The sequence below is a fragment of the Oncorhynchus mykiss genome, chromosome 17 (genome assembly GCF_057628025.1).
Source record: "Oncorhynchus mykiss isolate SJ-2025 chromosome 17, ASM5762802v1, whole genome shotgun sequence".
Lineage (NCBI taxonomy): Eukaryota > Metazoa > Chordata > Actinopteri > Salmoniformes > Salmonidae > Oncorhynchus > Oncorhynchus mykiss.
Genome location: NC_143038.1, coordinates 62,376,681 through 62,401,230, shown reverse-complemented (window position 1 = coordinate 62,401,230; position 24,550 = coordinate 62,376,681). Strand labels below are relative to the sequence as shown.

At 43.8% G+C, this 24,550-nt stretch overlaps 1 protein-coding gene across 5 annotated transcripts in view; it reads right to left on the bottom strand.

Annotated features, from left to right (window-relative positions):
* LOC110494640 (kazrin) overlaps nucleotides 1–24,550 on the bottom strand; it is a 243,714-nt gene that overhangs the window by 141,829 nt on the left and 77,335 nt on the right. For all 5 annotated transcript variants that reach the window (XR_016488067.1, XR_005036682.2, XM_021569878.3 and 2 more), the window contains exon 3: nucleotides 1,605–1,815. Coding sequence is in view for 3 of the 5 variants with exons in the window: in XM_021569878.3 (XP_021425553.3) it covers nucleotides 1,605–1,815 (211 nt within the window). In the remaining 2 variants the exon portion in view is untranslated. The remainder of the gene's footprint in view (nucleotides 1–1,604; nucleotides 1,816–24,550) is intronic.

Sequence of the window (24,550 nt, the reverse complement as noted above, 5' to 3'; positions counted from 1 at the left end):
CTATGGGGCTCCCCATCACGGCCAGTTGTGATACAGCCTGCATTCGAAACAGGGTGCCTCTAGCACTGTGATGCAGTGCCTTAGACCGCTGCGCCACTCGGGAGGCCCTTGCTTGAAAGATCTATAACTAACATTTCTATGTGAATTTGGTCGGGTCGCCCAAAAAGTGACATATTGCATATATCAGACTCACATCATCCTACTATCATAAATCCCATCACACCCATCTCAGCAAACATACAATCTCTGAAACTCTACGCCACTTACTCTGTAGACTACACTACATCTAAGATCAAAGAGACACTGCCTGCTGCCTAGTGCCTACTGCCTAGGGCCTACAGCCTAGTGCCTACAGCTTAGTGCCTACTGCCTAGTGTCTACTGCCTAGTGTCTACTGCTTAGTGTCTATTGCTTAGTGCCTAGCGCCCACTGCCTAGGGCCAACAGCCTAGTGTCTATTGCTTAGTGCCTAGCGCCCACTGCCTAGGGCCTACAGCCTAGTGTCTACAGCTTAGTGCCTACTGCCTAGTGTCTATTGCCTAGTGTCTACTGCCTAGTGTCTATTGCTTAGTGCCTAGCGCCCACTGCCTAGGGCCTACAGCCTAGTGCCTACAGCTTAGTGCCTACTGCCTAGTGTCTACTGCCTAGTGTCTACTGCTTAGTGTCTATTGCTTAGTGCCTAGCGCCCACTGCCTAGGGCCAACAGCCTAGTGTCTATTGCTTAGTGCCTAGCGCCCACTGCCTAGGGCCTACAGCCTAGTGTCTACTGCCTAGTGCCTACTGCTAAGTGCCTAGCGCCCACTGCCTAGGGCCTACAGCCTAGTGTCTACTGCCTAGTGCCTACAGCTTAGTGCCTAGCGCCCACTGCCTAGGGCCTACAGCCTAGTGTCTACTGCCTAGTGTCTATTGCTTAGTGCCTACTGCCCTGTGCCTAGTACCTGCTGCCTACAGCCTAGTGCCTACTGCCTAGTGTCTACTGCCAAGTGTCTACTGCCTAGTGCCTACTGCCTACTGCCTACAGCCTAGTGCCTACAGCCTAGTGTCTACTGCTTAGTGCCTACTGCCTTGTGCCTAGTACCTGCTGCCTACAGCCTAGTGCCTAATGCCTAGTGCCTACTGCCTAGTGTCTACTGCCTTGTGCCGAGGACCTGCTGCCTACAGCCTAGTGCCTAATTCCTACTGCCTGCCATGATGTGAATGAAGCAACATGACGATGACCATATCATCCTGATCAACCACGTGCTTCCACATTTCCACCCTTTAAGACAATGTGATCTGATGCCAAACTCATGCTGGAGCAGCTGGCAGCAACTCTCCTCTCTCCGGACTAACACAGACAGAGAGAGAGCCAGGACGGAGCCAGAGCCAGGGGGAGCAGAGAAACACACAGTCTCCACCGCTGCCTAGGAAAGCAGACCAGGACCAGCCCCTCCTTGTCCTAGTTCCCTTCTCCTACTCCCCTATCTCTATCCGGGTGCTGTGAGTTTTCCAACGGAGGAATAAGTTAGCAAAAGAACGGTGGAATGAGATTAGTCATCCCATTGTTGAGTTACGCATTCCTCAAATACTTCCCCTACACACACACACACACTGTGTGTAACTCACCCCGGTAGCGGAGGCTGTCATGGTCGTGGTGGTGCTGATGGTTGTTCACCAGGGGCGAGGGGGGGCTGCTGGCCCCCAGCTCTGCCAGTCTACGGCTGGTGGCCGACAGCTCTGAGCGCAGGTTGGTTACCTCCTGACTGGCAGACTGGATGGCCCCATCGATCCTCTGAGCCAGCTGCTTGTTGTCTTCCATCATTTTAAGGATTTTCCCCTGAGGACCAAACCCACACAGAGCAACATGGTGTCAAGTAGAGCATTAGGGGATGAAGAGACTGATACCCTCTCCCTCTCGTTCTCTCTCCCTCTCTCTTCTTCTTCTCCTCCTCTGCCTCTTCTTCTCTCACAGTTTACTTCACACATAAAAATGCCAGCAGCCAGTTCGTCTTATCTCCCCTCCGTTCAGCCAGAACAGAGATGGTGTGTCTACTTGTTACTGCATACAGTCAGTATCCTCCTATCCCTGATTTGTGTGTTTTGCCAAATACAGAAAGTGAGTGAGAGAAAGAGATGAAACACAGCAGACGGAGAAGGAAAGTGAGTATTCCTGCCGAGGAGAATGTGCTGTGAGCAGCTGCTCTATGAGAGGACCCAGCGCATACAGAGATGACATGCACCCTTTTAAATGGAACGTACCATGTGCTGCAGCACCAGGGGAGAGGGGGTTTGGGGGGGTGATAGAGGTAGTTAGATGTATCCCACATCCTACAGACAGACTGACTTAGTAATCTACTCTCCTATGTGAAGCTTGTTTTCCCATTTTTCTTGGCGCTTGGATGTAGTGTTGGTCCCTGTAACAAAACTCTCTCTCTCTCTCTCTCTCTCTCTCTCTCTCTCTCTCTCTCAATATATATATATATATATATATATTAAAAAGACATTTCAAATTTCATATTATGGCTATGTACAGTGTTGTAACGATGTGCAAATAGTTCAAGTATGAAAGGGAAAATAAATAGATAGATAAATATAGTTTATTTGCAATGGTGTTTGTGCTTCACTGGTTGCCCTTTTCTTGTGGCAACAGGTCACAAATCTTGCTGCTGTGATGGCACACTGCGGTATTTCACCCAGTAGATATGGGAGTTTATCAGAATTGGACTTGTTTGTGTAAGCTGAGGGAAATATGTGTCTCTAATATGGTCATACATTTGCTTTCTCTCTCGCGCAGACACATGTACACACACACACACACGCACACGCGCACACACACACACACACACACACACACACACACACACACACACACACACACACACACACACACACACAGTCTTTATATCAATCCCACCCCTCTCTTTCTATTCATTATATATTCATCCTTTGTCCCTGGAAAGCTCGCCCCCACATCGGAAGAAATGAAAGGGGGCTGGCTCAAGCCTGGCCAAGAGGAAAACATGTCAACCCCGAAAACAAACTTAGCATAGGACTAACAGACAGTTAGAGGCACAGCCCATAAATGAAGAGAGGCTGGGAGAATTACAATTGAGCCTCAGTAAGAGAACATTGTGGGCTTATGTCTATGATCAAAACGGCTCCAAAGGATTACAAGTTCGAGATTTATCTCTAACCCCAACAAACAAACACTACCAGAACCATTCCTATTTGGAGGGATAGGCAGTTTTATGAAACACAGAGATTTGGATGTGTATGCCTTTAGATAGCGAGATAAATCGTTAACACTTCTCAACACAGCTACAGTTCAGCCCACCTCTAACACCCTGATCAAATCATAAATCTGGATTGAATCTATTGCAGTGTTAAACAGGTATTTTTCCCAGTGGCAAAACACATTCTCTTGTCTGTGAACAAAGTCAGGGAGATAAACGTTGTTTATACGTTGTTATAACGCATGTTACTGTGTGCCACTGTCTAGGTTTGGTGATAACAGTCAGTGTGCTCATTGGTATTCACACAATGCAGAGGCAGACAAAGGCATGGCCAGGGCGAGACCAGGGAGTCTGTATCACAGACAGCTCTGATTGGTATAATGATAACATCTGAGTTCAAATGTACTGTACGTTATTTGCGTAGAGCTTCTTATTTGTTGATTCTGGTACTTTCAAGTGGGAAACTCTGAGCTCATGTTTCTACAACGAGTTTCCTAGTTCCGACTAGTACGTGAGATCCCAGTTTCACTGTGAAGTTACTGCAGTTCCACCACATCCTAGTTTGAAATTAAGCTTGTAAATGAATGTGGTGCAGCTGCTGGTGCTTCTATACATCTTTACTCTGTGCCTCAGGGAGCCGACCAGTTAGTCTGGTCTCAGGTACAGTGCCTGTGCCTCAGGTAGCCTACCAGTTAGTCTGGCCTCAGGTACAGTGCCTGTGCCTCAGGTAGCCTACCAGTTAGTCTGGCCTCAGGTACAGTGCCTGTGCCTCAGGTAGCCTACCAGTTAGTCTGGCCTCAGGTACAGTGCCTGTGCCTCAGGTAGCCTACCAGTTAGTCTGGCCTCAGGTACAGTGCCTGTGCCTCAGGTAGCCTACCAGTTAGTCTGGCCTCAGGTACAGTGTCTGTGCCTCAGGGAGCCGACCAGTTAGTCTGGTCTCAGGTACAGTGCCTGTGCCTCAGGTAGCCTACCAGTTAGTCTGGCCTCAGGTACAGTGCCTGTGCCTCAGGTAGCCTACCAGTTAGTCTGGCCTCAGGTACAGTGCCTGTGCCTCAGGTACAGTGTCTGTGCCTCAGGTAGCCGACCAGTTAGTCTGGCCTCAGGTACAGTGTCTGTGCCTCAGGTAGCCTACCAGTTAGTCTGGCCTCAGGTACAGTGTCTGTGCCTCAGGTAGCCTACCAGTTAGTCTGGCCTCAGGTACAGTGCCTGTGCCTCAGGTACAGTGTCTGTGCCTCAGGTACAGTGTCTGTGCCTCAGGTAGCCGACCAGTTAGTCTGGCCTCAGGTACAGTGTCTATGCCTCAGGTAGCCTACCAGTTAGTCTGGCCTCAGGTACAGTGCCTGTGCCTCAGGGAGCCGACCAGTTAGTCTGGTCTCAGGTACAGTGCCTGTGCCTCAGGTAGCCTACCAGTTAGTCTGGCCTCAGGTACAGTGCCTGATCATAAATCTGGATTGAATCTATTGCAGTGTTAAACAGGTATTTTTCCCAGTGGCAAAACACATTCTCTTGTCTGTGAACAAAGTCAGGGAGATAAACGTTGTTTATACGTTGTTATAACGCATGTTACTGTGTGCCACTGTCTAGGTTTGGTGATAACAGTCAGTGTGCTCATTGGTATTCACACAATGCAGAGGCAGACAAAGGCATGGCCAGGGCGAGACCAGGGAGTCTGTATCACAGACAGCTCTGATTGGTATAATGATAACATCTGAGTTCAAATGTACTGTACGTTATTTGCGTAGAGCTTCTTATTTGTTGATTCTGGTACTTTCAAGTGGGAAACTCTGAGCTCATGTTTCTACAACGAGTTTCCTAGTTCCGACTAGTACGTGAGATCCCAGTTTCACTGTGAAGTTACTGCAGTTCCACCACATCCTAGTTTGAAATTAAGCTTGTAAATGAATGTGGTGCAGCTGCTGGTGCTTCTATACATCTTTACTCTGTGCCTCAGGGAGCCGACCAGTTAGTCTGGTCTCAGGTACAGTGCCTGTGCCTCAGGTAGCCTACCAGTTAGTCTGGCCTCAGGTACAGTGCCTGTGCCTCAGGTAGCCTACCAGTTAGTCTGGCCTCAGGTACAGTGCCTGTGCCTCAGGTAGCCTACCAGTTAGTCTGGCCTCAGGTACAGTGCCTGTGCCTCAGGTAGCCTACCAGTTAGTCTGGCCTCAGGTACAGTGCCTGTGCCTCAGGTAGCCTACCAGTTAGTCTGGCCTCAGGTACAGTGTCTGTGCCTCAGGGAGCCGACCAGTTAGTCTGGTCTCAGGTACAGTGCCTGTGCCTCAGGTAGCCTACCAGTTAGTCTGGCCTCAGGTACAGTGCCTGTGCCTCAGGTAGCCTACCAGTTAGTCTGGCCTCAGGTACAGTGCCTGTGCCTCAGGTACAGTGTCTGTGCCTCAGGTAGCCGACCAGTTAGTCTGGCCTCAGGTACAGTGTCTGTGCCTCAGGTAGCCTACCAGTTAGTCTGGCCTCAGGTACAGTGTCTGTGCCTCAGGTAGCCTACCAGTTAGTCTGGCCTCAGGTACAGTGCCTGTGCCTCAGGTACAGTGTCTGTGCCTCAGGTACAGTGTCTGTGCCTCAGGTAGCCGACCAGTTAGTCTGGCCTCAGGTACAGTGTCTATGCCTCAGGTAGCCTACCAGTTAGTCTGGCCTCAGGTACAGTGCCTGTGCCTCAGGTACAGTGTCTGTGCCTCAGGTAGCCGACCAGTTAGTCTGGCCTCAGGTACAGTGTCTGTGCCTCAGGTAGCCTACCAGTTAGTCTGGCCTCAGGTACAGTGTCTGTGCCTGGCCTCAGGTACAGTGTCTGTGCCTCAGGTAGCCGACCAGTTAGTCTGGCCTCAGGTACAGTGTCTGTGCCTCAGGTAGCCTACCAGTTAGTCTGGCCTCAGGTACAGTGTCTGTGCCTCAGGTAGCCTGGCCTCAGGTACAGTGCCTGTGCCTCAGGTACAGTGTCTGTGCCTCAGGTAGCCGACCAGTTAGTCTGGCCTCAGGTACAGTGCCTGTGCCTCAGGTAGCCTACCTGTTAGTCTGGCCTCAGGTACAGTGCCTGTGCCTCAGGTAGCCTACCAGTTAGTCTGGCCTCAGGTACAGTGTCTGTGCCCCAGGTAGCCTACCAGTTAGTCTGGCCTCAGGTACAGTGTCTGTGCCTCAGGTAGCCTACCAGTTAGTCTGGCCTCAGGTACAGTGTCTGTGCCCCAGGTAGCCTACCAGTTAGTCTGGCCTCAGGTACAGTGTCTGTGCCCCAGGTAGCCTACCAGTTAGTCTGGCCTCAGGTAGCCTACCAGTTAGTCTGGCCTCAGGTAGCCTACCAGTTAGTCTGGCCTCAGGTACAGTGCCTGTGCCTCAGGTACAGTGTCTGTGCCTCAGGTAGCCGACCAGTTAGTCTGGCCTCAGGTACAGTGTCTGTGCCCCAGGTAGCCTACCAGTTAGTCTGGCCTCAGGTACAGTGTCTGTGCCTCAGGTAGCCTACCAGTTAGTCTGGCCTCAGGTAGCCTACCAGTTAGTCTGGCCTCAGGTAGCCTACCAGTTAGTCTGGCCTCAGGTAGCCTACCAGTTAGTCTGGCCTCAGGTAGCCTACCAGTTAGTCTGGCCTCAGGTAGCCTACCAGTTAGTCTGGCCTCAGGTAGCCTACCAGTTAGTCTGGCCTCAGGGCGGGAGAGAAGTACTATATGAAATCACCGTGCTGTGGTAGTCTACCCTAAACCCTCTACACACACAGAGAGAGAGAGAGAGAGAGAGAGAGAGAGAGAGAGAGAGAAGATAAAACAAATAATGATGTATGTGGGTAATGAACTGTTCAATGACAGAGCAGCCCTGATGTGGTTTGGGGCAGTGCATTCTAATTAATTACTGCATTCTATGTTCAGGGTTTTTCAAACTGGGGACTGCGCCACCTATGGGTCCACAGAGGTACTGCAGCAGGTCTGTGATTTTTCTGGGGGAGGGGGTATTTTTTAGGACAGATGAGAGAGACAGAGGAGGAGAGGTGAGTATAAAAGATGGTGGCAGAAGGTCAGAGAGTAGACTGCAGAATGATGGACGTCTCCAAACCACCAGCAGGACATTGCCACGAACACTTAGGAAAAGTTTTCGCTATAGTTCCGTCACTAGCACATGAGTTGATTTTTGTCATGCCCTGACATACAGTATATGACATACAGTCAGTGGAGGTCAGTGCCATTTAAGATGAGGGAGGATACATTTTTTTTACAGCATATTACAGCATATTGGATGACTGACATTCATATTTCATTCACCCAGTTCAATGTAACAGCGATAGGTTTAGGCTACTACATGATAATTCCCTATCATTAGTCCAACATTTGCAAACAAGAGTTTCTATTGGACAAATTCAGGTATGTTTATCTCAGTTTTGTTCTGTTTGCTTCAGTTTAATAAGAAACGTTTTTCAACAGAATCGAATGAGTACACCCCAGATCACGCGTAAACACAGTTCACTTTCATAGCAGCCACATTGTATTCCTTCTCCCATGCGCTCTCCTCCACTCACCTCTTCGCTTGTGGACTTCAATGAACAACACATCAGCTGTATGTGACCAGGTGAGAGAACCTTTCCAAGCCAAACTGCTACACATAGCCTACATCGTTGTCACCATATTAGCTAAAGTAACTTCATAGTTACTTTGCTAATAGAACTAATGCATTAGTAAACACATTACAATCATGCAGTAACGGAAGTGTACAGTCAGTAAGCAATTACACCGGCGGGCCCGGTGGCAATAAATTGGTAAAACCAAAAGCTTACCTTGACTTGTGTTGTGTTGGAAAGTTATAACCAGCTAGATAAATTAGCATCCCTCTGTTTGAGTAGGGTGTTTCAGAAGGCTAAACTAGGTAGCTGCATTTGCTAGCTAATGAAGTGAAACAAAGTGGGGGAAAAAATCTCTCTCTCTATTTCTCTCTTGCTTCTCCTTCATTTTGGAATAAATTAATTTGTTAAAAACTGGTCAACTACTGTCTTTCTCTCTCTTTGAGTCAACTACTCACCCCATTTTATGCATTTTAGCTGTAGCTTAAGCTTTCAGTACTAGATGTATTCTATGATCCTTTAAGTGGGTGGACACCATGTCAGTTCATGTTGTAAGTCTATGGAAGGGGGTGAGAACCATGAATCTCTTGGTTTTGTATTGAAGTCATTGTACCCAGAGGAAAACGGAAGCAAGCTTTCCTCTGGCCTTAGTACACCATAGTGCTACCCTACTGAGTGCTGTTAAGGCTACTGTAGAACTTATTTGCAAAATAGTGTGTTTTAATCAAAGTTATGAATTCTATTTAGTATAGTTTGATCTAAAAAGGAACATTTTTTTAAACATTTTACTATCCTCCCCTTCCTCTGAGGAGCCTCCATTGCATACAGTATATAATGTAGGTATAGTTAAGTTCTTATGGCCTGGTTATATCTAACTCATACGGTACACAGATTAACATCACAATTCAACATAACCAGATTACAATCTCTGTTCACAGACAGCCACTGAATCAGTGTGACCATCAGCATCAGAGCAGTGACAACATGGAGAACAGCGTCTGTATATAATACAGTGGGGCAAAAAAGTATTTAGTCAGCCACCAATTGTGCAAGTTCTCCCACTTAAAAAGATGAGAGAGGCCTGTAATTTTCATCATAGGTACACTTCAACTATGACAGACAAAATGAGAAAAAAAATCCAGAAAATCACATTGTAGGATATTTAATGAATTTATTTGCAAATTATGGTGGAAAATAAGTATTCCAGAGGTCAAGGGTCAGCTTGTGTCCCAGATAGACATCAATAACAGAGGAGATATGTTGAGGATGTATAATCATAGTCTGTCACAAAGCCCTCCTCTGTCTCTAATGTAAAATAATGTCACACATGCATTGTGGTACTATGAGTGAACCCAACAGATAGACTCCCCTCTAACCAGGGATAGTTCTCCCCCTCTCCTCTCTGTCTAGGACAGACTCCCCAATAACCCTCTAACCAGGGATAGTTCTCCTCCTCTCCTCTCTGTCTAGGACGGACTCCCCAATAACCCTCTAACCAGGGATAGTTCTCCTTCTCTTCTCTCTGTCTAGGACAGACTCCACAAAAACCCTCTAACCAGGGATAGTTCTCCTTCTCTTCTCTCTGTCTAGGACAGACTCCCCAATAACCCTCTAACCAGGGATAGTTCTCCCCCTCTCCTATCTGTCTAGGACAGACTCCACAAAAACCCTCTAACCAGGGATAGTTCTCCTTCTCTTCTCTCTGTCTAGGAAAGACTCCCCAATAACCCTGTAACCAGGGATAGTTATGCTTCTCTTCTCTCTGTCTAGCACAGACTCCCCAATAACCCTCTAACCAGGGATAGTTCTCCCCCTCTCCTATCTGTCTAGGACATACTCCCCAAAAACCCTCTAACCAGGGATAGTTCTGCTTCTCTTCTCTCTGTCTAGCACAGACTCCCCAATAACCCTCTAACCAGGGATAGTTCTCCCCCTCTCCTATCTGTCTAGGAAAGACTCCCCAGTAACCCTCTAACCAGGTATAGTTATCCTTCTCTTCTCTCTGTCTAGGACAGACTCCCCAAAAACCCTCTAACCAGTGATAGTTCTCCTCCTCTCACTTTCTCTCTCTCGCGCTTTCTCTCTAACTCTCCATCACTCTTCTCTCTCTCTCTCTCTCTCTCTCTCTCTCTCTCTCTCCCTCTCCTCTCTCCCTCTCTCTCTCTTACTCTCTCCTCTCTCTTACTCTCTCGACCTCTCTCTCCTCTCTCTCCTCTCTCTCTCTCGCTCTCTCTCTCTTACTCTCTCCACTCTCTCTCTCTCTTACTCTCCACTCTCTCACTCTCTCCCTCTCTCTCATCTCTCTTACTCTCTCCTCTCTCTCACTCTCTCTCTCTCCCTCTCTCTCTCTCTCTCTTACTCTCTCCTCTCTCTCTTACTCTCTCCTCTCTCTCTCTCACTCGCTCTCTCTCTCTCTCTTACTCTCTCACTCTCTCTCTCTCTCTCTCTCTCTCTTACTCTCTCCTTTCTCTCTTACTCTCTCCTCTCTCTCTTACTCTCTCTCTCTCTTACTCTCTCCACTCTCTCCTCTCTCTTACTCTTCACACTCTCATCTCTCTTACTCTCTCCTCTCTCTCTCTCTCTCTCTCTCTCTCCACTCTCTCCCTCTCTCCACTCTCTCCTCTCTCTTACTCTCTCCTCTCTCTCTCTCTCTTACTATCTCCTCTCTCTCTCTCTCTCCCTCACTCTCTCCTCTCTCTCTCTCTCCACTCTCTCACTCTCTCTCTCTCTCTCTCCACTCTCTCACTCTCTCCTCTCTCTCCTCTCTCCCTCTCTCTCCTCTCTCTTACTCTCTCCTCTCTCTCACTCTCTCCTCTCTCTCACTCTCTCCCTCCCTCTCCCTCTCTCTCTTCTCTCTTACTCTCTCTCTCTCTTACTCTCTCCTCTCTCTCTCTCTCTTACTCTCTCCCTCTCTCTTACTCTCTCCTCTCTCTCTCTCTCTCTCTCACTCTCTCCTCTCTCTCACTCTCTCCTCTCTCTCTCCTCTCTCTCTCTCCTCTCTCTTACTCTTTCCTCTTTATCTCTCTCTCCAACTCTCCATCACTCTCCTCTCCCACTCTCTTACTCTCTCTGCTTACTGACTGTCCTTACTGCCCCAATGTTGTTGTTGGTTGTTTGTTCACTAGTTTGATACTATTAATGGGAAGTGTATTTAAGTGTACCAGAGGTGTGCAGTTAAAAAGAGCTATTGATAAACAGTCACCATGAATGTCTGCCTGGGATAATTGAATATCGACTTATCCTCAGCACACTAGAATGCTTTCCATGTTTCCCAATAGTAGAACGATGTTATAGCATGGTTAACTATTTATACAGCTCTTATCAAGAACCTGGGAGGAAAAATATCCCGTCCCACCAAACACACATGCTATTTTTTTTACACCCTTTTGCTCCCCAATTTCATGATATTCAATTACGAACTTGTCTCATTGCTGCAACTCCCCAACAGGCTTGGGAGGGTTCCTAACACCCACCCGCTTAACCAATGCATCGGAGGAAACACCGTTCAACTGACGATCGAAGTCAGCCTGCAGGTGCCAGGCCAGCAAACAAGGAGTCTCTAGAGCGTGATGAGCCAAGTAAAGCCCCCCGGCCAAACCCTCCCCTAACCCTCCCCAAACCCTCCCCAAAACCTCCCCAAAACCTCCCCAAAACCTCCCCTAACCCTCCCCAAACCCTCCCCTAACCCTCCCTAACCTGGACGACGATGGGCCAATTGTGCGCCGCCCTATGGGACTCATGGTCACAGCCGGATGATCAAACCCGGGTCTGCTGTGCCACCTCAAGCACTGTGATTAAGTTGCCACTTCGGAGGCTCAAACACACATCCTAATGTCCATCACACACTATGAGAAAGAGAGGTGTGTGTGTGTGTGTGTGTGTGTGTGTGTGTGTGTGTGTGTGTGTGTGTGTGTGTGTGTGTGTGTGTGTGTGTGTGTGTGTGTGTGTGTGTGTGTGTGTGTGTGTGTGTGTGTGTGTGTGTGTGTGTGCGTGCGTGCGTGCGTGCGTGCGTGCGTACGCATGTGTGTGAAACAGAGAAAGAGAGAGAAGGAAAGTTGGTGTGGAGGAGGGAAACGTGGGTCAGTAATAGCTAGAAAGAGAATTATCAATGGATGAGTCTGTTAGATAGAGTATGATGGGTCTCTGTTATTATGTTAGATAGAGTATGATGGGTCTCTGTTATTATGTTAGATAGAGTATGATGGGTCTCTGTTATTATGTTAGATAGAGTATGATGGGTCTTTGTTATTATGTTAGATAGAGTATGATGGGTCTCTGTTATTATGTTAGATAGATTATGATCGGTCTCTGTTATTATGTTAGATAGAGTATGATGGGTCTCTGTTATTATGTTAGATAGAGCGTGATGGGTCTCTGTTATTATGTTAGATAGAGTATGATGGGTCTCTGTGAGTCTGTTAGATAGAGTATGATGGGTCTCTGTGAGTCTGTTAGAGAGAGTATGATAGGTCTCTGTGCGTCTGTTAGATAGAGTATGATCATTCTCTGTGAGTCTGTTAGAGTATGATGGGTGTCTGTGAGTATGTTAGAAAGAGTATGATGGGTCTCTGAGTCTGTTTAATAGAGTATGATGGGTCTCAGTAAGTCTGTTAGATATATTATGATGGGTCTCTGTGAGTCTTTTAGATATATTATGATGGGTCTCAATAAGTCTGTTAGATATATTATGATGGGTCTCTGAGTCTTTTAGATATATTATGATGGGTCTCTGTGAGTCTTTTAGATATATTATGATGGGTCTCTGTGAGTCTTTTAGATATATTATGATGGGTCTCTGTGAGTCTTAGATATATTATGATGGGTCTCTGTGAGTCTTTTAGATATATTATGATGGGTCTCTGAGTCTTTTAGATATATTATGATGGGTCTCTGTGAGTCTTTTAGATATATTATGATGGGTCTCTGTGAGTCTTAGATATATTATGATGGGTCTCTGTGAGTCTTTTAGATATATTATGATGGGTCTCTGTGAGTCTTAGATATATTATGATGGGTCTCTGTGAGTCTTAGATATATTATGATGGGTCTCTGTGAGTCTTTTAGATATATTATGATGGGTCTCTGTGAGTCTTTTAGATATATTATGATGGGTCTCTGAGTCTTTTAGATATATTATGATGGGTCTCTGTGAGTCTTTTAGATATATTATGATGGGTCTCTGAGTCTTTTAGATATATTATGATGGGTCTCTGTGAGTCTTTTAGATATATTATGATGGGTCTCTGTGAGTCTTAGATATATTATGATGGGTCTCTGTGAGTCTTAGATATATTATGATGGGTCTCTGTGAGTCTTTTAGATATATTATGATGGGTCTCTGTGAGTCTTTTAGATATATTATGATGGGTCTCTGAGTCTTTTAGATATATTATGATGGGTCTCTGTGAGTCTTTTAGATATATTATGATGGGTCTCTGAGTCTTTTAGATATATTATGATGGGTCTCTGTGAGTCTTTTAGATATATTATGATGGGTCTCAGTAAGTCTGTTAGATAGAGTATGATGGTCTCTGTACGTCTGTTTAATAGAGTATGATGGGTCTCTGTGAGTCTTTTAGATATATTATGATGGGTCTCTGTGAGTCTTTTAGATATATTATGATGGGTCTCTGTGAGTCTTTTAGATATATTATGATGGGTCTCAGTAAGTCTGTTAGATATATTATGATGGGTCTCAGTAAGTCTGTTAGATAGAGTATGATGGTCTCTGTACTTCTGTTTAATAGAGTATGATGGGTCTCTGTGAGTAAGTTAGATAGAGTATGATGGTCTCTGTGAGTCTGTTTAATAGAGTATGATGGGTCTATGTGAGTCCGTTAAATAGAGTAGGATGGGTCTCTGTACGTCTGTTAGATAGAGTATGATGCGTCTCTGTGAGTAAGTTGATAGAGGATGATGGGTCTCTGTGAGTCTGTTAGTTAGAGTATGATGGGTCTCTGTGAGTCTGTTAGTTAGAATATGATGGGTCTCTGTGAGTCTGTTAGTTAGAATATGATGGGTCTCTGTGAGTCTTTTACATAGAGTATGATGGGTCTCTGTGAGTCTGTTACATTGAGTTTGATGGGTCTCTGTGGGTCTGTTAGAGTATGATGGGTCTCCTTAAATATGTTAGATATAGTATGATGGGTCTGTTAAATAGAGTATGATTTGTCTTTGTGACTATGTTAGAGTTTGATGGGTCTCTGTAAGTATGTTAGATAGAGTATGATGGGTCTCTGTACGTCTGTTAGATAGAGTGTGATGGGTCTCTGTGAGTCTGTTAGATAGAGTATGATGGGTCTCTGTGAGTCTGTTAGATAGAGTGTGATGGGTCTCTGTACGTCTGTTAGATAGAGGATGATGGGTCTCTGTACGTCTGTTAGATAGAGTGTGATGGGTCCCTGTTCGTCTGTTAGATAGAGTGTGATGGGTCTCTGTGAGTCTGTTAGATAGAGTATGATGGGTCTCTGTGAGTCTGTTAGATAGAGTGTGATGGGTCTCTGTACGTCTGTTAGATAGAGGATGATGGGTCTCTGTACGTCTGTTAGATAGAGTGTGATGGGTCCCTGTTCGTCTGTTAGATAGAGTGTGATGGGTCCCTGTACGTCTGTTAGAGTATGATGGGTCCTTGTGTCTTTTTGATAGAGTATGATGGGTCTCTGTGAGTCTGTTAGAGTATGATGGGTCTTTATGTCTTTTTGATAGAGTGTGATGGGTCTCTGTGAGTCTGTTAGATAGAGTATGATGGGTCTCTGTGAGTCTGTTAGATAGAGTGTGATGGGTCTCTGTACGTCTGTTAGATAGAGGATGATGGGTCTCTGTACGTCTGTTAGATAGAGTGTGATGGGTCCCTGTTCGTCTGTTAGATAGAGTGTGATGGGTCTCTGTGAGTCTGTTAGATAGAGTATGATGGGTCTCTGTGAGTCTGTTAGATAGAGTGTGATGGGTCTCTGTACGTCTGTTAGATAGAGGATGATGGGTCTCTGTACGTCTGTTAGATAGAGTGTGATGGGTCCCTGTTCGTCTGTTAGATAGAGTGTGATGGGTCCCTGTACGTCTGTTAGAGTATGATGGGTCCTTGTGTCTTTTTGATAGAGTATGATGGGTCTCTGTGAGTCTGTTAGAGTATGATGGGTCTTTATGTCTTTTTGATAGAGTATGATGGGTCTCTGTGAGTCTGTTAGAGTATGATGGGTCTTTGTGTATTTTTGATAGAGTATGTTGGGTCTTTCTGTCTTTATGTCTTTTTGATAGAGTAATGGGTCTTTATGTCTTTTTTATAGAGTATGATGGGTCTTTATGTCTTTATGTCTTTATGTCTATGTCTTTTTGATAGAGTATGATGGGTCTTTATGTCTTTTTGATAGAGTAATGGGTCTTTATGTCTTTTTGATAGAGTATGATGGGTCTTTATGTCTTTTTGATAGAGTAATGGGTCTTTATGTCTTTTTTATAGAGTATGATGGGTCTTTATGTCTTTTTGATAGAGTATGATGGGTCTTTATGTCTTTTTGATAGAGTATGATGGGTCTTTCTGTCTTTTTGATAGAGTAATGGGTCTTTATGTCTTTATGTCTTTTTGATAGAGTATGATGGGTCTTTATGTCTTTATGTCTTTTTGATAGAGTAATGGGTCTTTATGTCTTTTTGATAGAGTATGATGGGTCTTTATGTCTTTTTGATAGAGTATGATGGGTCTTTATGTCTTTATGTCTTTATGTCTTTTTGATAGAGTAATGAGTCTTTATGTCTTTTTGATAGAGTATGATGGGTCTTTATGTCTTTATGTCTTTATGTCTATGTCTTTTTGAGAGAGTAATGGGTCTTTGTGTCTTTTTGATAGAGTATGATGGGTCTTTATGTCTTTATGTCTTTATGTCTTTTTGATAGAGTAATGGGTCTATGTGTCTTTTTGATAGAGTATGATGGGTCTTTATGTCTTTATGTCTATGTCTTTTTGAGAGAGTAATGGGTCTTTGTGTCTTTTTGATAGAGTATGATGGGTCTTTATGTCTTTATGTCTTTTTGATAGAGTAATGGGTCTATGTGTCTTTTTGATAGAGTATGATGGGTCTTTATGTCTTTATGTCTATGTCTTTTTGAGAGAGTAATGGGTCTTTGTGTCTTTTTGATAGAGTATGATGGGTCTTTATGTCTTTATGTCTTTTTGATAGAGTAATGGGTCTTTATGTCTTTATGTCTTTTTGAGAGAGTAATGGGTCTTTGTGTCTTTTTGATAGAGTATGATGGGTCTTTATGTCTTTATGTCTTTTTGATAGAGTAATGGGTCTTTATGTCTTTGTGTCTTTTTGATAGAGTATGATGGGTCTTTATGTCTTTATGTCTTTTTGATAGAGTAATGGGTCTTTATGTCTTTTTGATAGAGTATGATGGGTCTTTATGTCTTTATGTCTTTATGTCTATGTCTTTTTGAGAGAGTAATGGGTCTTTGTGTCTTTTTGATAGAGTATGATGGGTCTTTATGTCTTTATGTCTTTTTGATAGAGTAATGGGTCTATGTGTCTTTTTGATAGAGTATGATGGGTCTTTATGTCTTTTTGATAGAGTATGATGGGTCTTTATGTCTTTTTGATAGAGTATGATGGGTCTTTCTGTCTTTTTGATAGAGTATGATGGGTCTTTCTGTCTTTTTGATAGAGTATGATGGGTCTTTATGTCTTTTTGATAGAGTATGATGGGTCTTTATGTCTTTATGATAGAGTAATGGGTCTATGTGTCTTTTTGATAGAGTATGATGGGTCTTTCTGTCTTTTTGATAGAGTATGATGGGTCTTTATGTCTTTATGTCTTTTTGATAGAGTATGATGGGTCTTTATGTCTTTATGTCTTTTTGATAGAGTAATGGGTCTTTATGTCTTTATGTATTTTTGATAGAGTATGATGGGTCTCTGTGAGTCTGTTAGAGTATGATGGGTCTCTGTGAGTCTGTTAGAGTATGATGGGTCTTTCTGTCTTTTTGATAGAGTAATGAGTCTTTATGTCTTTATGTCTTTATGTCTTTTTGATAGAGTATGATGGGTCTTTATGTCTTTTTGAGAGAGTAATGGGTCTTTATGTCTTTTTGATAGAGTATGATGGGTCTTTATGTCTTTATGTCTTTATGTCTTTTTGATAGAGTAATGGGCCTTTATGTCTTTTTGATAGAGTATGATGGGTCTTCATGTCTTTATGTCTTTTTGATAGAGTAATGGGTCTATGTGTCTTTTTGATAGAGTATGATGGGTCTTTATGTCTTTTTGATAGAGTATGATGGGTCTTTATGTCTTTTTGATAGAGTATGATGGGTCTTTCTGTCTTTTTGATAGAGTATGATGGGTCTTTCTGTCTTTTTGATAGAGTATGATGGGTCTTTATGTCTTTTTGATAGAGTATGATGGGTCTTTATGTCTTTATGATAGAGTAATGGGTCTATGTGTCTTTTTGATAGAGTATGATGGGTCTTTCTGTCTTTTTGATAGAGTATGATGGGTCTTTATGTCTTTATGTCTTTTTGATAGAGTATGATGGGTCTTTATGTCTTTATGTCTTTTTGATAGAGTAATGGGTCTTTATGTCTTTATGTATTTTTGATAGAGTATGATGGGTCTCTGTGAGTCTGTTAGAGTATGATGGGTCTCTGTGAGTCTGTTAGAGTATGATGGGTCTCTGTGAGTCTGTTAGAGTATGATGGGTCTTTCTGTCTTTTTGATAGAGTAATGAGTCTTTATGTCTTTATGTCTTTATGTCTTTTTGATAGAGTATGATGGGTCTTTATGTCTTTTTGAGAGAGTAATGGGTCTTTATGTCTTTTTGATAGAGTATGATGGGTCTTTATGTCTTTTTGATAGAGTATGATGGGTCTTTATGTCTTTTTGATAGAGTATGATGGGTCTTTATGTCTTTTTTATAGAGTATGATGGGTCTTTATGTCTTTTTGATAGAGTATGATGGGTCTTTATGTCTTTTTGATAGAGTATGATGGGTCTTTATGTCTTTTTTATAGAGTATGATGGGTCTTTATGTCTTTTTGAGAGAGTAATGGGTCTTTATGTCTTTTTGATAGAGTATGATGGGTCTTTATGTCTTTTTGATAGAGTATGATGGGTCTTTATGTCTTTATGTCTTTATGTCTTTTTGATAGAGTAATGGGCCTTTATGTCTTTTTGATAGAGTATGATGGGTCTTCATGTCTTTATGTCTTTATGTCTTTTTGATAGAGTATGATGGGTCTTTATGTCTTTATGTCTTTATGTCTTTGATAGAGTAATGGGTCTTTGTGTCTTTTTGATAGAGTATGATGGGTCTTTATGTCTTTATGTCTTTATGTCTTTTTGATAGAGTATGATGGGTCTTTATGTCTTTTTGATAGAGTATGATGGGTCTTTATGTCTTTTTGATAGAGTATGATGGGTCTTTGTGTCTTTTTGATAGAGTATGATGGGTCTTTATGTCTTTTTGATAGAGTATGATGGGTCTTTATGTCTTTATGTCTTTATGTCTTTTTGATAGAGTATGATGGGTCTTTATGTCTTTATGTCTTTATGTCTTTGATAGAGTAATGGGTCTTTGTGTCTTTTTGATAGAGTATGATGGGTCTTTATGTCTTTATGTCTTTATGTCTTTTTGATAGAGTATGATGGGTCTTTATGTCTTTATGTCTTTTTGATAGAGTAATGGGTCTTTATGTCTTTTTGATAGAGTATGATGGGTCTTTATGTCTTTATGTCTTTATGTCTTTATGTCTTTTTGATAGAGTATGATGGGTCTTTATGTCTTTTTGATAGAGTATGATGGGTCTTTATGTCTTTATGTCTTTATGTCTTTTTGATAGAGTAATGGGTCTATGTGTCTTTTTGATAGAGTATGATGGGTCTTTATGTCTTTATGTCTATGTCTTTATGTCTTTTTGATAGAGTAATGGGTCTATGTGTCTTTTTGATAGAGTATGATGGGTCTTTATGTCTTTATGTCTTTATGTCTTTTTGATAGAGTATGATGGGTCTTTATGTCTTTTTGATAGAGTAATGGGTCTTTGTCTTTTTGATAGAGTATGATGGGTCTTTATGTCTTTTTGATAGAGTATGATGGGTCTTTATGTCTTTTTGATAGAGTATGATGGGTCTTTATGTCTTTTTGATAGAGTATGATGGGCCTCTGTGAGTCTTTTGTAGAATGATGGGCCTCTGTGAGTCTCTTGTAGAATGATGGGCCTCTGTGAGTCTCTTTTAGAATGATGGGCCTCTGTGAGTCTCTTGTAGAATGATGGGCCTCTGTAAGTCTGCAATAAATAATATTTTGGGTCTCTGTAAGTCTGCTAGATAGAATATTTTGGGTCTCTCTAAGTCTTTTATAGAATGATGGGCCTATAAGTCTTTTACAGTATGATGTTCCTCTGTAAGTCTGCTTTTGGGGCGGCAGGGTAGCCTAGTGGTTAGAGCGTTGGACTAGTAACCGGAAGGTTGTTAGTGTTATGGGTCTCTGTGAGTCTGTTATAGTATGATGGGCCTCTGTAAGTCTGCTAGATAGAATAATTTGGGTCTCTGTGAGTCTGTTAGTGTTATGGGTCTCTTTGAGTCTGTTATAGTGTGATGGGCCTCTGTAAGTCTGCTAGATAGAATAATTTGGGTCTCTGTGAGTCTGTTAGTGTTATGGGTCTCTGTGAGTCTGTTATAGTGTGATGGGTCTCTGTGAGTCTGTTATAGTGTGATGGGCCTCTGTAAGTCTGCTAGATAGAATAATTTGGGTCTCTGTGAGTCTGTTAGTGTTATGGGTCTCTGTGAGTCTGTTATAGTGTGATGGGTCTCTGTGAGTCTGTTATAGTGTGATGGTTCTCTGTGAGTCTGTTATAGTGTGATGGGTCTCTGTGAGTCTGTTATAGTGTGATGGGTCTCTGTGAGTCTGTTATAGTGTGATGGTTCTCTGTGAGTCTGTTATAGTGTGATGGGTCTCTGTGAGTCTGTTATAGTGTGATGGACCTCTGTAAGTCTGCTAGATAGAATCATTTGGGTCTCTGTGAGTCTGTTAGTGTTATGGGTCTCTGTGAGTCCGTCATAGTGTGATGGGTCTCTGTAAGAAGAAGAACGAGAAAGAGGAGGAGGAGGAGCACTTGACTGTTAGAGCTGAGTGTTGGGTCAAGGACCCGCCCCATTTCTCCTTATAGTGACTGCTGTCTCATAGCAGCACACGGTTACAGCAGGGCATGCAGGCAGCTATTCCAGGGAGAGCCATGTCACATCCTGTCAGAGGTTGGAGGAACCCGCTGAATGAGAACAGACAGAATGGCCACCGTGGACATGAACAGGCATTTCATGGAAAAATGACTGGTTGGTTGTGAAGGATGAGGAGATGAGTGAACGAAGCGCCCACATTGCAGACTGCAGTTGAAGAATGAGTATTATATTTGCCTTAACTCAGGACTTGTGTGCGCAGCCATGCGATGCAGTATCAGACTGAGGTGTGTCATTTATTTCTGTGTGGGGAAATGTGATTCAACTGCTGTGTGTAACTTCAGTAAATGAAAATGTCGAGAAAGGCTATCTCTTCTTTCCCACTCATAAATATAGCCCTGTCTGGCTCTCCCTGCACAATCCTCTCTCGAGCCAAACAGCGTCCACTTAGGGTCAACGCTCTGAATCAGAGTTTTCACACAGGAGGAGGAGTTATGCTAATGTCACAGTTGGGGGAAAAGGGACATTTATGTATAGGTGCGATTGACAGTGGGGGAGAGAGGCCTTTGCCCCCCCTATCCCCCTCCCGGCCCGAGCGGTGGAAGTGTGACACACTGGGACAGAGGGGCATTGATGGAGAACACAGTCGATGGCAGAGAGCGGAAACTGAGCTCTCATTCTTCATCTACCCCATGGCTGCCTTTCTTTCTTTCTCTGACCCTTCCACACAGTCAATGGAAAGCCTAGGAAACAGAATATCCAATAAGCAAGCCCTGTGTTCTGATAAAATGTAATAAATCACTCCTTTATTCAGTTTTCTGCTATCGCACCAGACTACATTCCAATCAACTTCTGGCAGAAGCATATGTACATATCTTGTTTGTGAAAGTCAGTGCTAGTATCTTTTATCACGGCTAAACCCTATTACATATTCCACAGGAGTAGATACAACCTGGTCCACACTCCAAGCCAAACTCTATCAACAGGTTATTGATTCATCAAATGTTGCTTGAGTCCCTGCTGGCTCTGCGGCTTGAACTCTGACAGCGATAAAGTCCCATCCCAAGAGCGGGCTGTATGTTGACTGAGATAAGGCTTGAAGGGAGGACCTCTTATCTGCTGTCAAACTTCCTACGTCTGTCTTTCTATCGCTCCAGTCCTCCCTAGCGGCTCCACTCCACTCTCTCTCACGCCTCGCCCACATCCATCCTTCCTCCATTTTTGATAGAGAAGCGGTAACACCCAATACATTGACATGGTCTCTCCAGTCAAAGATAACGACAGACATGGTTTCAGAGTGTAGAGGGGTGGTGGGAGACCGGTGAAGGGGGCCCAGTGAATCTCTTCCTCCCTTTCCTTCCCTTTTCCTCCCTCTTTCCCTCTTCTGCCCCCTGCTGGGTGTATGGTTCTACTGTTCTCTCTCTCTCTCTGAGGAGGAAGTAGAGGTTGTCCCTTTCCACTGATAAAGATAAAGGTTAGTATTGGGGGCAGGATAATCTGATTCTAGATCTGTGCTTAGGGAAGGGCAACTTCTACCTCAAGAACTTTATCCCTGCATGTGGCTGTTCCTCATCTAGCACGAACCCTGTTGACAGGCCAGGGTTGGTGGAGCAGAGCCCTGTTGACAGGCCATGTTTCTGCTGATTGGGAAGCTCATCTCGCTGGTATTGGCCCATGTCCTAAACATGGCCAGCTACAGTGGAGCATAGCGGGGAAACGACAACAATCTTCCATCTTTACTCGTCACAGCTTTAGGTGACCACTCTCCTCTCTCTCTCACTCTGTAACTATGTCATCGACTCTCCTCTGTCATCTACTCTCCTGCTGCAGTCAATCTTTCTTATCAATAAAGCACATTCCTATCAGAAATAAATCTCTCCCAAACATATGTTTAATACGCCAATGCTTATCAGGCTTTAAGAACGCTAAAAATATAACACAAATATAGGAACGAGGTCAAAATGGTTTTCTGCTTTTTACAAGATAACATAACTATAGTGCTGAGAAAAAGATTCAGGAAAGGTTGTGGCTAATGCATATTGTCCACCTACTGTACAGTATATTTCAAATATAAACTGGAATAAATGCGCCTTCCAAAGCATATAAACTGTTAGAGAACTGCAAAATACAATGGAATGGGTAGGTGGGGAGAGAGAGAGGGAGGGAGGGAGGGAGGGAGGGAGGGAGGGAGGGAGGGAGAGCGAGAGAGCGAGAGAGTGAGAGAACGAGAGAACGAGAGAGCGAGACGAGGAGAGAGCGAGAGAGCGCGAGAGAGAGAGAGTGGGAGGGAGGGCGAGAGAGAGCGAGATGAGGAGAGAGCGAGAGAGCGAGAGAGAGAGTGGTAGGGAGGGCGAGAGAGAGCGAGAGAGAGCGAGAGAGAGCAAGAGAGCGAGAGAGCGAGTGAGAGAGCGAGAGAGAGAGAGAGAGCGAGAGAGAGAGCGAGAGAGAGAGAGCGAGCGAGAGAGAAAGAGAGCGAAAGAGAGCGAGAGAGAGAGAGTAGGTGCAGAGAGCGAAAGACAGTTGTATGTCAAAATAGTTAAGGACATTATTGCATTTAAACATTTATCTCTTGGAAGGAGCAAGAGTTATCAGAGGGACTTAATTGAAAGACATTCAAGCGTGCAGTGGGGAGTCTGTTAAAGGAACACTGATGGCCCAACAAGCAGAAATCCATTCAGCTCTCCAGGCTTAGCATGCACAACCCTTCACAACCCTGCACAGACAGCAGAACAGCCCAAATCAGAACAGAGCAGAACAGGGCAGAGAAAAGCAGAACAGAACAGTCAATCAACACAGCAATAAAAAAAATAAAAAATGTATTTTTTTAAAATCAGGAGACAGCACAACACTTCTACCTCTAACCATTCCAAATGCACCAGGCACAACTCTACAGTAGAACTGGTAACCTGACAGCAGGTCTGAGTCCTGTTTTAAATGGGAGGAATGCTTGGATGAAGTGTGGAGTGATGTTTAAACTATAGGATATGCATACTTTACGTTACTAGAACTGCAGGGAGCCAGTTACAGTTATTATGCAACACGCCTTTTATTTAATGTCTCTGATTTATTCTAATTGTAAACGTGTGTGATTTAAATGTGGTTAATTAATAAGATGGCTTCTGTAGAGGCTGGGAGTTGAATTAATCTGCATTCAAAATGAGTTTGTGAATCCAAAAGTAGTACGGTTTAGGGAGTTTTGAACGTGGTAGTAATTATTGCATGAGTAATACTAAGAGTAATACTAAGAGTAACACTAAGAGTAACACAGAGTAACAATTAGAAACGTGAAAAGCAATAAAGGACATTGTGCTATGCTTCCCATTGTTTTGATATGTTGCATCTGATCTGGGACCGTATTTTAAATAATAGAGTTATAGAAGACCTGTGAATCTGTTTATGTGTGCATGCATGTATCTGAGTGTGTGTGTGCATGCATGTATCTGAGTGTGTGTGTGCATGCATGTATCTGAGTGTGTGTGTGCATGCATGTATCTGAGTATGTGCATGCATATATCTGAGTGTGTGTGTACATGCATGTATCTGAGTGTGTGTGTGCATGCATGTATCTGAGTGTGTGTGTGCATGCATGTATCTGAGTGTTTGTGTGCATGCATATATCTGAGTGTGTGTGTGCATGCATGTATCTGAGTCTGTGTGTGCATGCATATATCTGAGTGTGTGTGTGCATGCATGTATCTGAGTGTGTGTGTGCATGCATGTATCTGAGTGTGTGTGTGCATGCATGTATCTGAGTGTGTGTGCATGCATGTATCTGAGTGTGTGTGTGCATGCATATATCTGAGTCTGTGTGTACATGCATGTATCTGAGTGTGTGTGTGCATGCATGTATCTGAGTGAGTCTGTGTGTGTATGCACATGCGTGCGTGTGTGTGTATGTGTCTGTGTGAAGGAGAGAAAGAGACAGAGAGAGAGAGCATCTGTGTTCATCACTTTATTTCATCTGGCACTGTCACAACCACAGGTACTTTGTTGACCGAGGATAACAATCAGTCTGAAATGGAGTGTACCTGCCATCCTTCAGATCTAAAGACCAACCCTTCATTCCAGAAGTCTTTGAAAACCTAATGGCTCTGCCTGTAGCTGTTACTCCCTGGAGAACCATCCCATCTCTGTGTCTAAACACAAACCACAGAGGAGGAAGAGCAGCTTTACAATACAACATAAACACTATTTGAATTGATGGTACCGTAAACACCAGTACAAGAGGAACACTCTCAGACAAACACACCCTGGACATTAATCTCACAACATGCCCTGGACATTAATCCCACAACACACCCTGGACATTAATCCCACCCTGGACATTAATCTCACAACACACCCTGGACATTAATCCCACAACAGATCCTGGACATTAATCCAACAACACACCCTGGACATTAATCTCACAACACACCCTGGACATTAATCTCACAACACACTCTGGACATTAATCTCACAAAACACCCTGGACATTAATCTCACAACACACCCTGGACATTAATCCCACAACACACCCTGGACATTAATCCCACCCTGGACATTAATCCCACCCTGGACATTAATCTCACAACACACCCTGGACATTAATCCCACCCTGGACATTAATCCCACCCTGGACATTAATCT